This window comes from Gastrolobium bilobum, unplaced genomic scaffold, assembly GCF_033153095.1.
Source record: "Gastrolobium bilobum isolate Gb01-03AN ecotype WA unplaced genomic scaffold, APGP_CSIRO_Gbil_v1 utg13468, whole genome shotgun sequence".
NCBI lineage: Eukaryota > Viridiplantae > Streptophyta > Magnoliopsida > Fabales > Fabaceae > Gastrolobium > Gastrolobium bilobum.
The window spans coordinates 184,757-201,860 of record NW_026898617.1 but is presented as its reverse complement, the minus strand read 5'-3'; the positions used below and the strand labels follow the sequence as shown (position 1 = coordinate 201,860).

The 17,104-nt window shown below is 33.4% G+C and overlaps 2 protein-coding genes across 3 annotated transcripts; one reads left to right on the top strand and one right to left on the bottom strand.

Moving 5' to 3' along the window:
• Positions 1–2,109: 2,109 nt before the first annotated feature.
• LOC133317736 (probable polyol transporter 4) lies at positions 2,110–5,103 on the bottom strand. Of its 2 annotated transcripts, none has more exons than XM_061519621.1 (3): positions 4,877–5,103; positions 4,520–4,759; positions 2,110–3,856 (listed from the first exon to the last, which is right to left on the bottom strand). In XM_061519621.1, exons 2-3 carry the CDS (start codon positions 4,692–4,694, stop codon positions 2,493–2,495), a joined length of 1,539 nt encoding a protein of 512 aa, XP_061375605.1. In that variant the 5' UTR covers positions 4,695–4,759; positions 4,877–5,103; the 3' UTR covers positions 2,110–2,492. The 2 variants fall into 2 exon arrangements, with proteins under 2 accessions (XP_061375605.1, XP_061375604.1); XM_061519620.1 differs by having other exon boundaries at positions 2,111–3,856; positions 4,524–4,759.
• A 1,922-nt stretch (positions 5,104–7,025) lies between these two features.
• On the top strand, positions 7,026–13,684 carry LOC133317735 (uncharacterized). Its single transcript, XM_061519619.1, has 18 exons — positions 7,026–7,312; positions 7,941–8,060; positions 8,144–8,269; positions 8,356–8,418; positions 8,537–8,644; positions 9,152–9,229; positions 9,820–9,912; positions 10,021–10,107; positions 10,863–10,964; positions 11,066–11,185; positions 11,342–11,404; positions 11,552–11,691; positions 12,489–12,573; positions 12,660–12,718; positions 12,832–12,877; positions 12,984–13,078; positions 13,172–13,241; positions 13,340–13,684. The coding sequence occupies exons 1-18, from the start codon at positions 7,106–7,108 to the stop codon at positions 13,409–13,411; spliced, it is 1,734 nt and encodes a 577-aa protein (XP_061375603.1). The 5' UTR covers positions 7,026–7,105; the 3' UTR covers positions 13,412–13,684.
• The last annotated feature ends 3,420 nt before the right edge of the window (positions 13,685–17,104 follow it).

Below are 17,104 nucleotides of genomic sequence, written 5' to 3'. Positions count from 1 at the left end.
CTTAATCATAACTAGTTTGTGGCAAAAACTACTTACATTAGACTTTTGACTCTTGAGGAGCAACTTAAAAGAGGCAAAAGCAATCAAACCAGATATGATTGAATAGAAATTTAATGGAAAATAGGTGATCAAATAGAGGACGTTTTCTGAGGTACTAATCATACAACTTCAGTCTACTTATCCATTGTGGTAAGTCATGTTAATACTAGTTGTGTTTAGAATATGGTTCAATCAACATGGCTCCTCACCCATTGAAAGAGTAAAAGAAAGAGGGAGGGGGAAGTTTCGTGTACACCTGCAGATAGGTGATCCACCTACTTTCAAGTCTCAAGATTCAATCACTGTTAGTTCAAACACAAATTTCTTGCCGAGGATAGGACCCCCCATGGATATCTTTAAATTTGGTAAAGAAATTAGAGAAATTCTTAGGTCTCAACGAAATTATACCTATCAACTTTTTATTTATGTAATTCACTCTATCAACTTTTTAATTATATTATCATTCTAAAGTCTATAACAAAAAAATCTATATTACCTAATCATAAACTGTGACTTGTGAGGATAAATTCCACAAAATTAAAGCCTTAAGGACTAGGTAAAGTAGAAAGAAACTGGTTTTATAATTTACTCTTGTGAACTTCTCTAATATACCGAAATGAAATTTGAACTAGAGCTCTCCAATTTGAAGTATTGTTGTTCAATCTTGGGATATCCCTTCTTAATTCTCTTTTAACCGGCTAAATCCCATAATATGTTCAAACATCAAACCTATCAATGGGAACTAGGTTACTAGGTATTATTGTTTAAGTGGTTGTTGCCTTGCCTTTCTATTTTGATAATTTCGAAAAGTCTTTCGCGATCAACGTGGTGGTCTCAACTGTCTTATAATTTTAAAGGACCCACTTTTACATATGTGCAAATAAATAGCATAATTTTCATTTATTATCAAATAAAATAAATTATAAGTAGCATTATAAACTTTCTTTCCCAAAAATAAAATAAAAAATATAACGATAGACTTTCTTTCCAAAATAAAAATAAAAATGTAAAACTACAATATCACTCCTACACTGTAATGGCACTCCTAAACCATGTTATCAGTTCTTGTGTATGATATATTTTGGAAACAAACTATAGTACAAATAGTGGCATTAATTAAAAAAATTAAATGGACTCGGTACTTGAAAATGTGGGAATGGGACAACGATCAAAAATTACTTGAATGCCATGCTTTGTAATTTTTTTCTTTTAAAATGCCACGTCGCTAAATACCTGACAAGTTAGGTGTGAACACGTGACAGAAAGTGCATGGTCATGTAAGTCGCTGTACAGTGTAACGAGACTATGTGGCGTCAAATGTACTATGCAGCATAGCATGTTTAATTAGCTTGTCTAACATGTGACAAACGCGCTATGCAACATAGTATATTTCATGTGGGTCATAAAATAATTTAAATTAATATAGACTGAATTAAACTAAAATAATTAACAAACATAAATTACATTTAATTCATTAATACTCTTAAATTAAATTACATTACTTAACGGTTAAATTTTTTTTTAACATAACTTAAACTAAATCAAATGAAATTAATTAACACTCCTAAAAACAAGTTAATAAATATAAAATAATTTAAATTAATATAGAATGAATTAAACTAAAATAATAAACAAACATAAATTACATTTAATTCATTAACACTCCTTAATTAAATTAAATTACTTAACAGTTCATTTTTTTAACATAACTTAAACTAAATTAAATAAAATTAATTAACACTCCTAAACATAATTAATTAACAATTATAAAATAATTTAAATTAATATAGATAGAATTAAATTAAAATAATTAATTTAAAATATTTTATAACTATTAATTAACTATTTTAGGAATGTTAATTAATTTCATTTAATTTATTTAAGTTATATTAATTTTTTTTAATCGTTAAGTAATGTAATTTAACTTAAGAATATTAATGAATTAAATGTAATTTATGTTTATTAATTTTTTTAGTTTAATTCACTCTATAAGTTTAAATTATTTTATGACACACACATAAAGACATATGATGTGGCATTTTTAAAAAAAAAAAATTACATAACGTGACATTCAAGTAATTTTTTGTGAAAAGTGTGACACTTTGGTCATTTTCCATAGAGGGTTACATAGAGACAGATACAATCACACATGGGAAAGAGACAATATATCAATATAATTACGATTATGGCTCGATGAAACAATGCTATCTGAACTCATTTTCTACAGAATGTAAAAAATAACCAGAGATCATATGAACAATAAGAAATGTTAAAGCTTATATTGGTGGTGGTGGCTTGAAGGACAACGCTGGAATGAAGTTTCTCATGGTTTTGTTAAAGCAGAAATGCCCGCTATTATAACAAAAGATTTTTCTGCCACCAAAGGAGTATAATACTATATTCTAAATATGTAAGAATTTATGTTGAAGATTGGCATGCTACCAAGTACCAACTCATGACTTCTGCATAAGACGCTGCACATCTCCCAATTCTACCTCACTTTGTTGCAATTCACCCTCGTCTTGGAAGAGTAGTTCAATTTCCTCCAAAGTCTTTCCTTTTGTCTCTGGAACACAATAATGAACAAAGGCAACAGCGGAACAAGAAATAACACCAAAAACAAAGAAGGCTCCTGCTACTGTGATTGCACGAGTGACTGAGAGGAAGGACATGGAGATCACACCACTACTGACCCTACTTCCCACTGCTCCAAGAGCTGATGCTTGAGCTCTAAGTCTCAAAGGAAATATCTCAGATGACAGAACCCAGCATATGGGGCCAAGTCCCACTGAGAAGAAAGCCACATTTCCACAAACTGCTAGAATTGCCAATATGATCCCAACTTTTGCATGGCTCAGAAAAGCTAGAGAGAGGCTCAGGCTAAACAAACATACTGTCATCCCAATTGTGCTCACGTAAAGCAAAGGCTTTCTCCCCAATTTGTCAATAAGGAATATAGCTATCAAGATGAACAGAGTTTTGGTAAACCCAACGGCAACGGTTGCTGCAAGAAGCTGAGAGTTGCCAGTGATCCCTGCATCCTTGAAAATTGTGGGGCTATAATATACAGTTGTATCTATGCCAGTAACCTGTTGGAAACACTGAATTCCACAACCAGTTATAAGCATTCTCAGAACAGGAGGAGTTGGACACAATATTTCTTTCCAGACAGCTTTTGATTCATACTTCTCAGCATTAGCTGACCCAGCAGCTATCTGAATTTCTTGCAACTTCTCTTCCGCTTCCTTCTCACTCTCACTTATCTTTGACAGAACTAGTCTAGCTTCTTCAATCCTATTCTGCACCACAAGCCATCTTGGGGATTCAGGTATGAAAAACAGTGCAACAGCAATAACAACAGAAGGAAGGAGTCCCACACCAAGCATTATCCTCCAACTTATATGTACCGGAAGCCCTGAAAATGCATAGTTCGATATGTAGCCAAGAAGGATTCCAAAATTTATAAATATCTCAGGGAAAGAGGTAAGAGATCCCCTAGCAATAGCAGGAGATATTTCAGCAATATATACAGGTGCAATCATGACACCAAAACCTACACCCACTCCAGCCACGAGTCTTCCTATCATCAATACTTTAAAGGATGGAGCAAGAGCCATGACAGCTCCACCTGTTTGGAAGATAGCTGCTGCCAAACCAATTGTCCATTTTCTGCCAATGGCATCAGATGTCTTTCCACCTGCTAAACTACCCAACAAGGATATTATGCTCAAAATTCCAACAAGTACTTCTTGCTGAACCTCTGTTATCTTTAGATCCTCCTTAATGAATATAATTGCTCCACTCATAACACCCACGTCTGCAAAATGAAAAGCAAAGATATGTAGTAAATATCTCTTGGTGATGTTTATGTAGTAAACACTATATAAAATTAATACAAAATGGTTGCATACAATTCTTGCCATAAGGCAAAAAAAATCAATGGGCCCTGGCCCAAAGTTAGAAGGTTTTAGTTTTTTATGTTCAATTGTTGGCGAGTGTCTTACAGTAACATTGTCTATACTATTAAAGCAAAGAACATATATGACATTGAACTTAACATCCACAGGTTCATACATGGACACAATAATAACTTTACAAGTGGGGATTCTATCCACATTATGTCCAGACATGTTTTATTCTCTAGAGCATTCTTCTGAGGTCAATCTCAATTTTTGAGCGGCCAGGAAAAGTTTCAACCTTAAAACACAAAACCGGTGTTGCAAATTACACAAACAGCCCTGGATTTTATATTCATCACTTTAATTATTATAAAGCTATGGAAGATTGGAAATCCTAAAATCAAAGTATCAAGGCCCATAAAAGATAATAGATCCCATCTATTTGGTTTTTTTTTTTTTTTTTTCCTTAAAAAAATCTTTAATTGACACGTATTAGGGATTTTATAAGCAGATCAGATTAAAAGCACGAAGAAAATAAAGGGTTTCAATTACATAAAGTGAAGATGAAGAAGCAAAATTACCAACCATAGCCGAGAAGCACGGAATTGAGAGAGGCAAAGATGGCACAGGCAAATACATATTTCTTTGTATCATGCTTGTTGGTTGACAAGCCTTCTTCGGCCTCCGTGAAATCAGAGTCCATCCTCGTGTACTTGGTTTTCGTCCCCAACGGAATCTCAGATATCCCATTCCCATTTTCTTGGACACCAACCAACCCCATTCTTCTCCTTCTTTCTTCCCCACCCTCTAATATTTAATATCTATATAATTCACCAACAAAATCAATTTATAAAAGAAATTATAAATTTTTTTGTTATGGTGGGTATATCTCTTTCTTTCTCCTCGGTGCAATGAAGAAGAGAAGAAAAATACTTCACCTTTGATTCTGTTGGATCAATCACCCTGTTCCTCCTCCAACCCCGGAGAGTGAGAAACCCAAATGGGGTTATGATGCTCTTAGATCTGAAATGGAATGGGAAGTACCAAAGAGGAAGAAAAAAATAAATTTTCACCACATTGAAAAATGATTTTTGCTTACAAATGTTTGGTTTTTGGGCAAACAATGTGCATAGATTTACCACAAGGTCAAGTGTTGGTGGGGTCAACACAGTATGCTTTTGGACTCTTCACTTTTTTTTTTTTTTTTAATTTATTTCCTTACAAAGCAACGAATTTTGAGGGAGGACAAAGGAAGGAACACATACCTCATCGCTGCTGTTCGTGCTTTAATTAGGAATCTCCACCAGCCATTGTATGACACGTCATTGTACGGCGAAATGTGTTGGTTGGCGCGTGTATTGAATTCCGCTTTCAATCTCCTTGACCGTGTCCACTGTCCACGATTGGTTGCACGACTTCCACCGTTGGCAAGGGGTATTTCTGGATTCACAAATATAAATTGTTTTCCCCTTATACCCACCCTTAGCCTGTGGGCCCTTCTTTCACTTTCACTATTTCGAAGCATCCTCAACCGAAATCAACTCTGAATTTCATTATGAAAATTAAGATTTTAAATTTACACACACTGGTAGGGAAAAAAGTGAGATAATTTTATAAGAGACGGTTATATTGATAAATATATATTTTTTTTTATAAACTTAAAAATTATATTATGTTTTATTTATAAAATTTCACTTAAGAGTATTTTATCAGTAAAATATAATGTAGTGCTTGGTTGTTCTTTTTGAAAATAACAAGAAAAAATATATTTACAAGTAAAGTATACATTTACTATTTTATTTTAAAAAATATATATATCAAAGTTTGTAATAATTTTACTTATTATTTTTCATAATATAACACGTGTGATTTCACTTAAAACATAGAGTAATACATAAAATATTTAATATTTAAAAAATTAATTTTTTTTAAAATTTGAAAAGATTATTTTAAAAATATACTAAGGAGAATAAAAAGATACTGAATGACTTAGAATTACAAGGCACCTAATACAAAATGATGTTACAAAATACTAGTAATTTTTTGTATCATTGATTTTTTGATAGGCCAACGAACCATTTCATTCGAATGACATTTTGCTTTTATGCAAGCTGAGTAAAGATGCTTATCTAATAAATAACGAATTAAAAGAAGGGTTTTATTAATCTCCTTTTACATAAGATAGGTATCTTATGTTGTAGAGAGAAACTGAGTGGGTCCCACCATTACAAGAAAAAAAAAAAGAAAAAAAAGTGAAGTGCGAAAATCGAAGTGAGAGAAAATGAGATAAGTTACCTTATGTAAAAGGAGAGTAATATTTCCCTTAAAAGAAAGAAGGAATAAGATCTAAAATTAGATACATGTTCCTACGAGCTACGACTATTTGTTATTTTTCCTTTCCTTCTTATTATGTAGGGACGTGCATGGATCGAGTTGAACCGGTTTTTTTAAAAAACCGAACCGAATTGATTTAAATGGTTCGGTTCAGAAGTGGTTCGGTTCGGAAGTGGTTCAGTTCGGTTCAAAATGGTTCGGTTCGAAACCGGTGCGGAACTGGTTCGGATCGATCCTCTTTTGAAAATAAAAAAAATTTAAAATTTAAAAAATAAAGTTATAAAAATCAATTTGATTCGGTTTGAAAATTGTTCGGTTCGGTTCGGAAACGGTTCAGTTCAAAATAATTCGGTTCTTAAACTGGTTCTAAAAATCGGTTCGGTTCTTAAACTGGTTCTAAAAATCGGTTGGGTTCATGAACTGATTTTTTAAAAATCGGTTCGATTCATGAACCGATTCTTAAAAACTAGTTATTTTAAGGGACGGTTCGATTCGGTTCATAGTTCGATTCAATTTTTTGGTTATTTTGCACATCCCTGTCACTTTATCTTCTGTTCTAGAAAGTATAAATTTCACAAGGCCAAGATTGAGCCATCAGGACTAGCCCAGGACAAATTGAGCTACTCTCGCCAATTACGTTAAAGCCCAAATGGCCCAACAACATTCTCTCACACGTGCCTTGGTGCGAAGGCTGTTTGGATATAAGTAATATATTAACCCGCTCTCGTCAAGATCTGTTTCTTCTTTACACATATCTTCTAATTCTTATCCCTCACACTGAAACTCACTGGTGTTAATCCAATTTCTCGATTTCGCAAAAAACACCCCCAACGATGGCCGCGGAAACGCTTTCCTACCAGAACGGCGTCGTTGCTAATAACAGCTCATCCTCTGCCACCGCCGGCGTGAAGAAGTCGCGGGAGAGCGACCGACGCCGTCGTCGTCGGAAGCAGAAGAAGAACAACAAAGCATCCGAGGAGTCGGGGCCTAACGCTGCCGAAGAAAGTGACGACGCTAAGGAAAACACTGATCCAAAGCAGGTTCTCATATTTCTAACTTTGATGACTGACTATCTTAGGCTTTGGTGCGTTGGTTATCTTTCTTACTTACTCCATTGGAGGTTTGTAATCGTTAATCGATTTATTGCTGGAAAAGATAGGAGCTAAGAAATTGATTCTGAATGTCTATTTTTGCGTTTTGTTCGAACGATGCTGCAGTGAAATTAGGGTTTCGAACTTGAACAGAAGTTCTTGGGCTGACGAGCTAGTGAGAGAAGTTCTTGGGCTTTGCTTAGGTGAAAGGGAATTTGAGGGAAAAGAAAGTGAATGATCTGTGTAGTTGGACTAGACCGTGGTCCATGTACATGGGGCGGATGCTTTCCTTTCTCTTCTCTCCATTTCCGTTGTACCGCACATTGCTCTAGTTATTCTTCCATTGAAGATTATATTTTGTTTCGATTGAAGTTCTTAACCTGAAGTAACTATTGTAATTATTACATTGAGCGTCAATTTTGGGTGTTTTGGAAATTAATTAGGTGATTAGATCAGATCACGTAGCAGATCGTTATTTCCTTTAATTGAAGTGTGAAATTATCGCAGCTGACATTTTAAATAGTAATATATTGTCAGTAACACACAAATTGATGTCATTATTTTGGTTAAATTGTAGATTGTTGAACAAATTGAAATTGAGTATGTGCCAGAGAAGGCAGAGCTAGATGAAGGCATGGATGAAGAATTTAGAAAAATCTTTGAGAAATTCAGTTTCAGTGATGTCACTGGTTCGGAGGTAATGATTAGGTCTCAATTGTCTCTTTTCATTGCATTTTCTTTGTTTATTGTTTGACAAAAGTTTTACTATTATACTATTAGGATACTGATAAGAAGGATGAGTTGGCAGAAAATGCAGCTATTACTAAAAATTCTGATTCTGATTCTGATGAGGATGAAAATGATAATGAGCAAAAAGAGAAAGGTGTCTCAAACAAGAAGAAAAAGGTGTAGCAATGCGTAACTTGTTTATTTTAATTTTGCTATTGCCTTTCTTTCATGACTATTGTAATAAAAGTTAATTTTGTGTTCAGCTTCAACGGAGGATGAAAATTGCTGAACTGAAACAGATTTGCTCAAGGCCTGATGTTGTTGAGGTAGGAATGTTTTGTGTAGCATGCATAGTTTTAAATTGTTTGGTCTCCCCTTCTCACTTTAGTTTGGTCTAATGGGCATTATGCAATGTTATGTAATAGTTTCTTTTTCATTTTTAAGGTGTGGGATGCTACTGCAGCAGACCCAAAGTTGCTGGTGTTCTTGAAATCTTATAGGAATACCGTACCTGTACCTAGGCATTGGTGTCAGAAGAGAAAATTTTTGCAGGTTAGTCAGCATTCTAAATCGATAATTATGGGTTAAAGATGCAAGCATGTCTGATGGTTGTGGCCTGCATGAGGGATGTAGAGATAGGGTGAGGAAGATAACGTCGATAAGGTTTCTCTTATATGTATGTATGTGGTGCTTGCAGGGGAGCGGCTGTGGCAACCACCAAGCCTGGACTTGTAGGTGTTTGGCAATTGGCATCCTTGAGTCATTTCTCTTTTATTATCTTTGTTAGATTGAATGGGAATATGGAGCTCATATTATGTTATATAATGGGGAACTATAATCATAAGATGTTTTTGCATAATATCAATGGGCATTTGTTTATGAAAAGGTGCTAATAGTTCTGCTTTGAATTTTCAGATGCCTTTCCATTGTGCTTAATGCTCGGGCTGAATTCCTCTTATCTTCAATTTTTTATGATTGATATTACTTAGCACAACTACATAGTCTATGTTCATATAAATTACTTATATCTCATCAAAAGTCATGTTATTGTTTTGGCAGGGGAAACGAGGTATCGAGAAACAACCCTTTCAGCTTCCTGATTTCATTGCTGCCACTGGAATCGAGAAAATCAGACAGGTAATGTGATCTAATCTGTTTTCATATGTTATGACTCTTTTCAAAGTGACCTCCTACAAAATTAAAGTAAATATTCTTTGTGATTTGCTAACAAATTTTACATGCTATTTTTTTTATTTAAACTGCATTTTTCTATACTCTCAGATGCTAGTATGCTACTGCTGTTTTTAAATTTTTTATGTGAAATTCAGTTTATGAACTTCTGATTTATTTGTCAAGATTCTTTAAATAGGAAACTGGGAAGAAGCCCTTCTATCTTTAGGAATTTTGCTATATATATTTGATGGATGGTTGGGTAGTTAGTTGGTTTTAGTAAGCTGCTTGCAATCCACTAAAGTGTTTTGTGGCCAGTCATCACGATAGTATTGATTCAATTGTAGTATTGATCTATAATATTGAGGATTTTAATGGAATAGCCTTGTGACCGGTATTTTGTATACTTCTCCTTTCACATCCTCTGTTGAATTTTTTGTTTCTTTCTATTGAACATTTTTATCTATGCTTAGTGTGTATATATATATGTGTGTGTGTGTGTGTGTGTTAATTTACCGACATAGTGTCTTCTAATTAACTCATGATGTCTCATGCAGGCTTATATTGAGAAAGAGGACAGTAAAAAGTTGAAACAAAAACAAAGGGAGCGCATGCAACCAAAAATGGGAAAAATGGATATAGACTATCAGGTTTCCTTTGTGTTTTACACCACTTGCCTTGCCTGCATGGTTTTCTGTTTATTCAGATGTCAGAACTATTTTTATACTTTCCTAATGGGTCTGTTTCATGGATGCTAGGTTCTTCATGATGCATTCTTTAAATACCAGACAAAGCCAAAACTGACATCTCTTGGGGACCTGTATCATGAAGGAAAAGAATTTGAGGTATAACCCATGCTAAAATGTTGCCAGATGATTTGAGAAACTATAAGCTTCTGCTTTTGTTGTGTTTATTTTTCTGTTGCTACATCATGATTTTAATTCTGTTGTTATATTAGGTAATCACGCAGGACCATATAAGAACCTTGTTCTTCCTGCTATTTTAGTAGGGAGTGGGTATTTAATTCGGAGCAATAGGTAGTTGGGCAAAAGATTGAGTTGAGTTGAATTTAGAGTGTAATTATTTGGGACATGAATTTCCACGTACCATCCCTAGTCTCTTGAAGATAAAAGTTTAGAAATTGTCTGATTGTTGTAAGCTAAATTTTCATCGAGTGGCATATATCAATGAAATTGTTTGATTTGTATTTCATATGTATTTTTTCCCCCTTCATTTGCAGTAATTTGTTTATTAAGTTGTAATGAGTTTTTGCTGGGTCAAATTTCAACTTTCATAGCATTCAATTTGAAGTTCCAGTCTAGGCTGACTACTTGATAATTGGTAGTGTTGCTTTTCTGGTTGATGTCTTTTGGGAAATTGGCCTTCACAAATATCAGCTGGGCAGTTGAAGTATTTCTCTTTAGATAGTTGATCTAAGAGTTACGTTATTTGCCCTCCTTCTAATGAGATGTGTTTATTGATCTGGTTGAGTGTCAGGGTTCCTGGCACCTTTACAAGTTTTAAGTTGGTTCATAGTTTTTTATATATTTTTTGATTGAAAAGGATTTTAGTTTATATGATGACATTGGTTGGTATACAGGTAAAGTTGAGGGAGATGAAACCCGGAATGTTATCACACGAATTGAAAGAAGCTCTTGGTATGCCTGAGGGTGCTCCTCCTCCATGGCTTATTAATATGCAGGTAATATTACAGTCTCTCGTGGTGCATTTTTCATGTTATTCTGTTCTTAGCCCTTCAACTACATTAAATGTGTTCTTTATTTATTTTTTATTTTTTTTCAGAGATATGGTCCTCCACCATCATACCCTCACCTGAAGATCCCCGGACTGAATGCTCCCATCCCCCCTGGAGCTAGCTTTGGTTATCATCCTGGCGGATGGGGCAAGCCTCCTGTCGATGAAGTATGCTTTTTATATATTCAGTTTGTTTCATCATTTGTTACTTGAATAATACTGGGTTGCTAAATTTTCTTTTCAATAAAGACCCCCCCCCCCTCTCTCTCTCTCTCTCTCTCTCTCTTGTCTCATTGACTAGTTTACCTGTCTTCATCTAAACAGTATGGACGTCCACTGTATGGAGATGTTTTTGGTGTTCAACAACAAGAACAACCTAACTATGAGGTTGGTTTGATTATAAGCTCTACTATATAATTAGAGTAGTAACATACCATATCAACTAGGAGCCCCAAACCATATCAACTGAAGATTGGTTATTAGTTTCATTGTGGTATTTGTTTTTGTATTTTACTTAATGTTCTCACAATGCAGGAAGAGCCAGTTGACAAGACCAAACACTGGGGTGATTTGGAGGAGGAGGAGGAGGAGGAAGAAGAGGAAGAGGAGGAGGAAGAAGAAATGGAGGAGGAGGAACTTGAAGCTGGTATTCAGTCTGTTGATAGTCTGTCAAGGTATTATTATTTCACCATATTATTTTCTTGTTCATATATCATGGAGTTTTAAAGTATGGGTGTTTTAAAGTGCCTCAGCTTGATTAGACTAGTTAACCTTTCTTTTTTGCAATGAGCAATGGTATTCTTCTCGAAATCATTTACAAATTAAGTGGTATGATTAGGTATGTCTTTTGATTACCTTATTTTGTGTTAAGTGTTAACAACAGGTCTTGAAAAAATGTTTTCTTCCAAGAGTTTTTTTTTTTTTTTTTTGATACAATGGTAGCACTGAGGTTGGAACCTATGACCTCAGACTACCCAAACTCCTTACAATTAGACCAATCCTAGTGGTTTATTCTTTCAAGAATTTAATCATAACCAAACTTGTATCAGCTGTTTTGCTTTTTTATTTAACAAAAAGTAAAAAAGAAAACCCATCAATGGTGGTTAAGAATTCGTAAAAAGGTTTCCTAGAATTTCGTTTGCAACATTCAGCATTTCTGTTTTTTGATTGTTATTATTATTATTATTATTATAGTAAATGACTGGTTGAGATTAAATCTATGTTTAAGGAATAGTTACCACTCTTGCTTGGAAGAAAGGTTATTAACCACTCAGGGAACTATACTCATGAATGATCAAGAGGTCCTTGAGTGTACTTTTCTTGCTTTACCCTTTTCCCTTGTGATTCTCCCATTTTTATTTATTTGGGTGTACGTGTGTGGATTGGTTGGGAGGGAGAGGGGGAGGTTAAGGCTACCTGTATTTAATCTACTGTGATGATCAACTCTTTTCCTTTGTGATTTTCACCTCAGCACACCCACTGGAGGGGAGACAACACCTTCTGTTATTGACCTTCGGAAGCCACCGAGAAAGGAGCCTGAGAGGCCTCTTTATCAAGTGAGTTTTCTATTGCTGCTTTTCCATCAGCTCTGACTTCTGTTTTGACTAGTTATATCATTATCATTTTGTTGTTTTCTATGAAGGTACTTGAAGAGAAGGAAGAAAAAATTGCTCCAGGAACTTTGCTTGGAACCACACATACGTATGCAATACTTGCACCAATTTTTTTTTTATAGAATTGGAGTGGCATATATATATTTTTTCTCAATTGTTTATCGAGAAGTTCTGATGATTCTTTTTTTCTTCTCTCTATAGTTATGTGGTTGGCACTGGCACCCAGGACAAGTCAGCTGCCAAAAGGGTAAGGGTTTTCTCTATTTGGGGGGCGGGGGGTGGGTTTACTTATGATGATGATATTTGTTTTGAAGGGTAGCATGTTTCATTCTTTCTGGCTTTTGCACTTTCAGGTTGATTTGCTAAGCAAAGGTCAGAAGTCAGATCAAGTGAATGTCACTTTACTGCCGGAAGAATTGGAAGCCATGGAAAATGTTTTGCCTGCGAAGTATGAATTTTGTCTTTTCCAATTTTAATAGAGTTGGTATGTTGTACTTACTTTGTGAGGCAGTGATTTCTTACCTCTGCTGTAAATATACAGGTATGAGGAAGCAAGAGAGGAAGAGAAGTTACGTAGTCAGCGTGAAGATTTCAGTGACATGGTTGCAGAGGTGTGTTTTATTCACCCTTCAAATCATACGGACATGCATATTAACTTTTTTAACTTACAATCGTGATTTGTATTTAATTCTGTCGTTTTCTGGTGCAGAACGAGAAGAAGAGGAAAAGAAAGATGCAAGAAAAGGAGGGCAAGTCTAAGAAGAAGGACTTCAAGTTTTAGGGTGGGGCATTTCCGTTAATTTAGCTGGAAAATGGGGGCGCTAGCCTTTTTTACTCGTGCAATTCTCTGTTTCCATGAATAGAGATTTTGTTGTTAGCTGCGGTTTAATGCATCTGTATCGAATGTTAGTATTCTTAAAGTAAGCTGTCACTCTTTTGGAAACTCAATACGATGAATCCTACCAAGGCTTTACAAGAGTTTGTTAAGTGTTAGTATTCCTGACCCCGCCACGATTCATATAGATGGTTGGCATGGATGTTTATTTTTTTGTTGAAAATAAAAGGAAAAGGATAAAAAAACATGTACATTCCAATCACGACTAAATTCCTGGTTCGCAAGCCAGCCACTTCATTTCCTTCTCTCAGGATGGGAGAGACCTCCACTGTCCATGGTCTACGTAAAACATCTTGGATTCTTTTAACTATAGAGTAAGAGAAGCAACGCTTATGCTTCTCACTGCCATATTTCGCCAGCTTGATCATCGTAGATGACGTTGGCATGGATGTTTATTGTAGGCTTGTAGCAACCAAATGTCTTAAATTTAGTTTAGTGGAATTATTCGAACTAGTGGTCTTGAATATTTGCAGTTTTCCATTTTCGATCTTAAAATGAAATTTATTGTAATATCTTCAGGTTTTTGTTATGTAAGATAAAATCTTTTGGTTCATACGAGAGCGGTAAGAAGTTGTCTGAATTGTTAATTTCCTTCTTAACGTGCACTTTTAGCTGAAACTTCATTAGTACTTTTACAGCACTGATGCCACATGCTTGGTAGATGAAAGGCCTAGAAGGGAAAGGATTGTAAGAGTACTTCGAGCCTCTTTGGATCAGCTTTTTTTTCTTCAAAAGCTGCTTTTTTTAAAGAAAAAAAGTACTTCTCGTTTTTAGTTCGTTTGGATGTCTTCTTTAAAAAAAACAGAAGTCACAAAAAAAAGTTAAAAATTTACTTGTTTCATAAGCTAAAAATTTTAACTTCTAAGAAAAGCAAAAGTCAAAAGTCAAATATTTTTTTTAAAATTAAATATTTTTATAAAAATATAAATAGCTCTAACTTTTATAAAAAGCACCTATGTAGCACCGATACCGACACGAGACACGATACGACACGACACTCTGACACGTTAATTCTAAAAAATATTAGATTTCGACACGTTATGATACATTTTGATATTAAATAATATTTTTAATTTATGTTGTGTATATTATATTTAAGATTTAATAATTTAACAAAAAAATAAAGTTAAACTTATAATACTCATTAATTTTGCAAACAAACACAAGATATCATAAATATTTATATTAAATTAAATAAAATCGTAATAGTAATCCAAAAAATCTAATAGTTAGAGCTAAAAACGCAACACAACGTAATTTTTGAACCTTTTTTGAGTTTCTACAATGCGCGTTAAAGTGTCGGTAAGTGTCGGACACGACACGTCAGAGTTTTTAAAGTGTCGGTACTTCATAGAAAAGCACTTCTAAATTAAGGAAGAGATAAAAGTTATTTTTTTGAGAAGTCGAAACAAACGGGCTCTTAGTTTCCTTTTTTTGGATGTATAGTTTTTTTTTTTTTTTTTGATAACATGGGTGTATAGTTTTAGTTTATGAACAAATCGAGAGCTTAGTATCCTTGTTTGGGTATTTATGAACAAAACTGACAGCAATTTTTTTCCTCTTAGGGCGTTAAAAGGAAAAGAGGGCGAACAATGAAAGAAACCAATGTGATGGCGAAAAATACCACCACAAAATTAAATTTAATAAAAAATTAAAATTTAATTTATCTATATTCATTCTCAAAATGATGTTATTTTGGATTAAAAAATAAAAAAATTAAAATGAGAAAGACTATTATAATCCTGAAATAAATTATAATTATAAAAATATTTTAATTTGCACTATAAAACAATGTCGTTTTGAATTGAAGGTAAATAATTTATCTATATTGACTATAGAAAAAATGAACTCTTATAAATAACAGTTAATATTATATACAAAAGGTATAATATATATTTGAAAATAAAATAATAGAAGCCTCAAAAGAAATGTTATTACTGCGCAATGTTTACTTAGCTTTTATCTTGAAGAAGAAATACAGTAAATAAATCCTAAAATGTATGTAGAAAGAGATCTTTTCTACTATAATCCTGTAATAGGCATGAAAAAAAAGAAAAAGAAAGAAGTACAGAAAGAAGGAAGGAAGGAAAATACTACTAAAATATACAAGCAAATTTAAAGAGGAACTTATTTCGTAACAATTTTATTTTAAATACTAAATTTTGTATTTTAGGTACTTGTTAAGTGAGAAATTTAGTTTGGTTCTTACACGTATAAAGCTACTTCACTCAAAGAGATCCTCACATGCCATCGTCGCGAACGTAACTTTCACAGTTTTGTACCTACTGTTTCTCTTAATCATTATACCAACTTTCATCTTATAATAAAAGAGTTTGCATTTATCATTTAATATGACAGAAGAAAGTATTTTACACATATAATATTTTGGGGGGCCTATACATTTTGAAGCAAAAAAAAAAAAAACTACGGCACGCAAAATAAATCTCTATAATATTACACAATCATTTTTCCTACAACATGACTCTTATAAAACCCTATAATAAAAACCTCAAAAGAAAAATCGTATGTGCTTGTCTGCGGGCTACAGATAATTTATATGTTGTAACCATACGGATATATGAGATATGATATGACACAATATTTTAACATATTAATTTTAAAAAATATTTGATTTTAACACGATATAATATATTTTGATATGAAATAATATTTTTAATTTTTATAGTGTATATTATATTTAATATTTAATAAAAAAAATCATTTATAATATCTATTAATTCTGTAAAGAAACAGAACATATCTCAAATATTTATATTAAATTCAATAAAATAATAATCGTACTTCAACGAATTTAATAATTAAAATTAAAAATGCAACACAATGCAATGTAACCTTTAAATTCTTTTTTGAGACTCTGCAATGCATGTTGGATAATATCGAAATATCGGATATAACAAGTCAAATCTTTTGAAGTATCAATGCATTGTAGCGGAGAATAACTTTGTGGGATTTGGATTCTCTCATGTTAAAAGTGATCATGTTATTTGATTACAATCATTTATTAACGATGAGAAAAGAAAGAGAAAAATATATACTTTTTATATAAGTGATTATGATTAAATAATACGATCACATGACTACTTTTATATATGTGAGGATCCAAATCCAACTTTATGTGTTCACACTTAAACGTATTTCAAGAAACACTCGCAACATAATATATGAACTTTCAAATCAATTTCTTTAAATAAAAAAGAAAAATGCCTTTCATTACTTTTACGAAGCAGCGAAATTTCACGTGGTAGCAAATTAAACCCCATGCGGAAGCTACGGCCTACGAGTAGTGTTATAATAACACTCCCTTAAAGGTAGTTGATCCCACCGTAGCCTCCACAACAAATAATAAACTATCTAAGGATTAAGCTACATTTTCACCAAATAATAAAATAATATATAGTAATTGACATTGTCAAATTCGGTCACTTAGTCAGTAACATACATAAAATTCAAAAATTATACAAAAAAGAAGAAGAAAAAAACCCAAAAGAAATATCGCAATCCATATTCCAACCAGAAAGGATCAACGGCTCAAATGGTCCATCAGATGGCCCAGTTTCG

What these genes read in the sequence shown, in the direction of transcription:
- LOC133317736 (XM_061519620.1), bottom strand. Translation starts at nt 4,719, where the DNA reads ATGGGGTTGGTTGGTGTCCAAGAAAATGGGAATGGGATATCTGAGATT. An exon ending in TTCCGTGCTTCTCGGCTATG is followed by an intron (nt 3,857 to 4,523) that starts GTTGGTAATTTT and finishes TTCATTTTGCAG; the next exon opens with ACGTGGGTGTTATGAGTGGA.
- LOC133317735 (XM_061519619.1), top strand. Translation starts at nt 7,106, where the DNA reads ATGGCCGCGGAAACGCTTTCCTACCAGAACGGCGTCGTTGCTAATAAC. An exon ending in CAAGGCCTGATGTTGTTGAG is followed by an intron (nt 8,419 to 8,536) that starts GTAGGAATGTTT and finishes TTCATTTTTAAG; the next exon opens with GTGTGGGATGCTACTGCAGC. An exon ending in AAATGGATATAGACTATCAG is followed by an intron (nt 9,913 to 10,020) that starts GTTTCCTTTGTG and finishes CATGGATGCTAG; the next exon opens with GTTCTTCATGATGCATTCTT.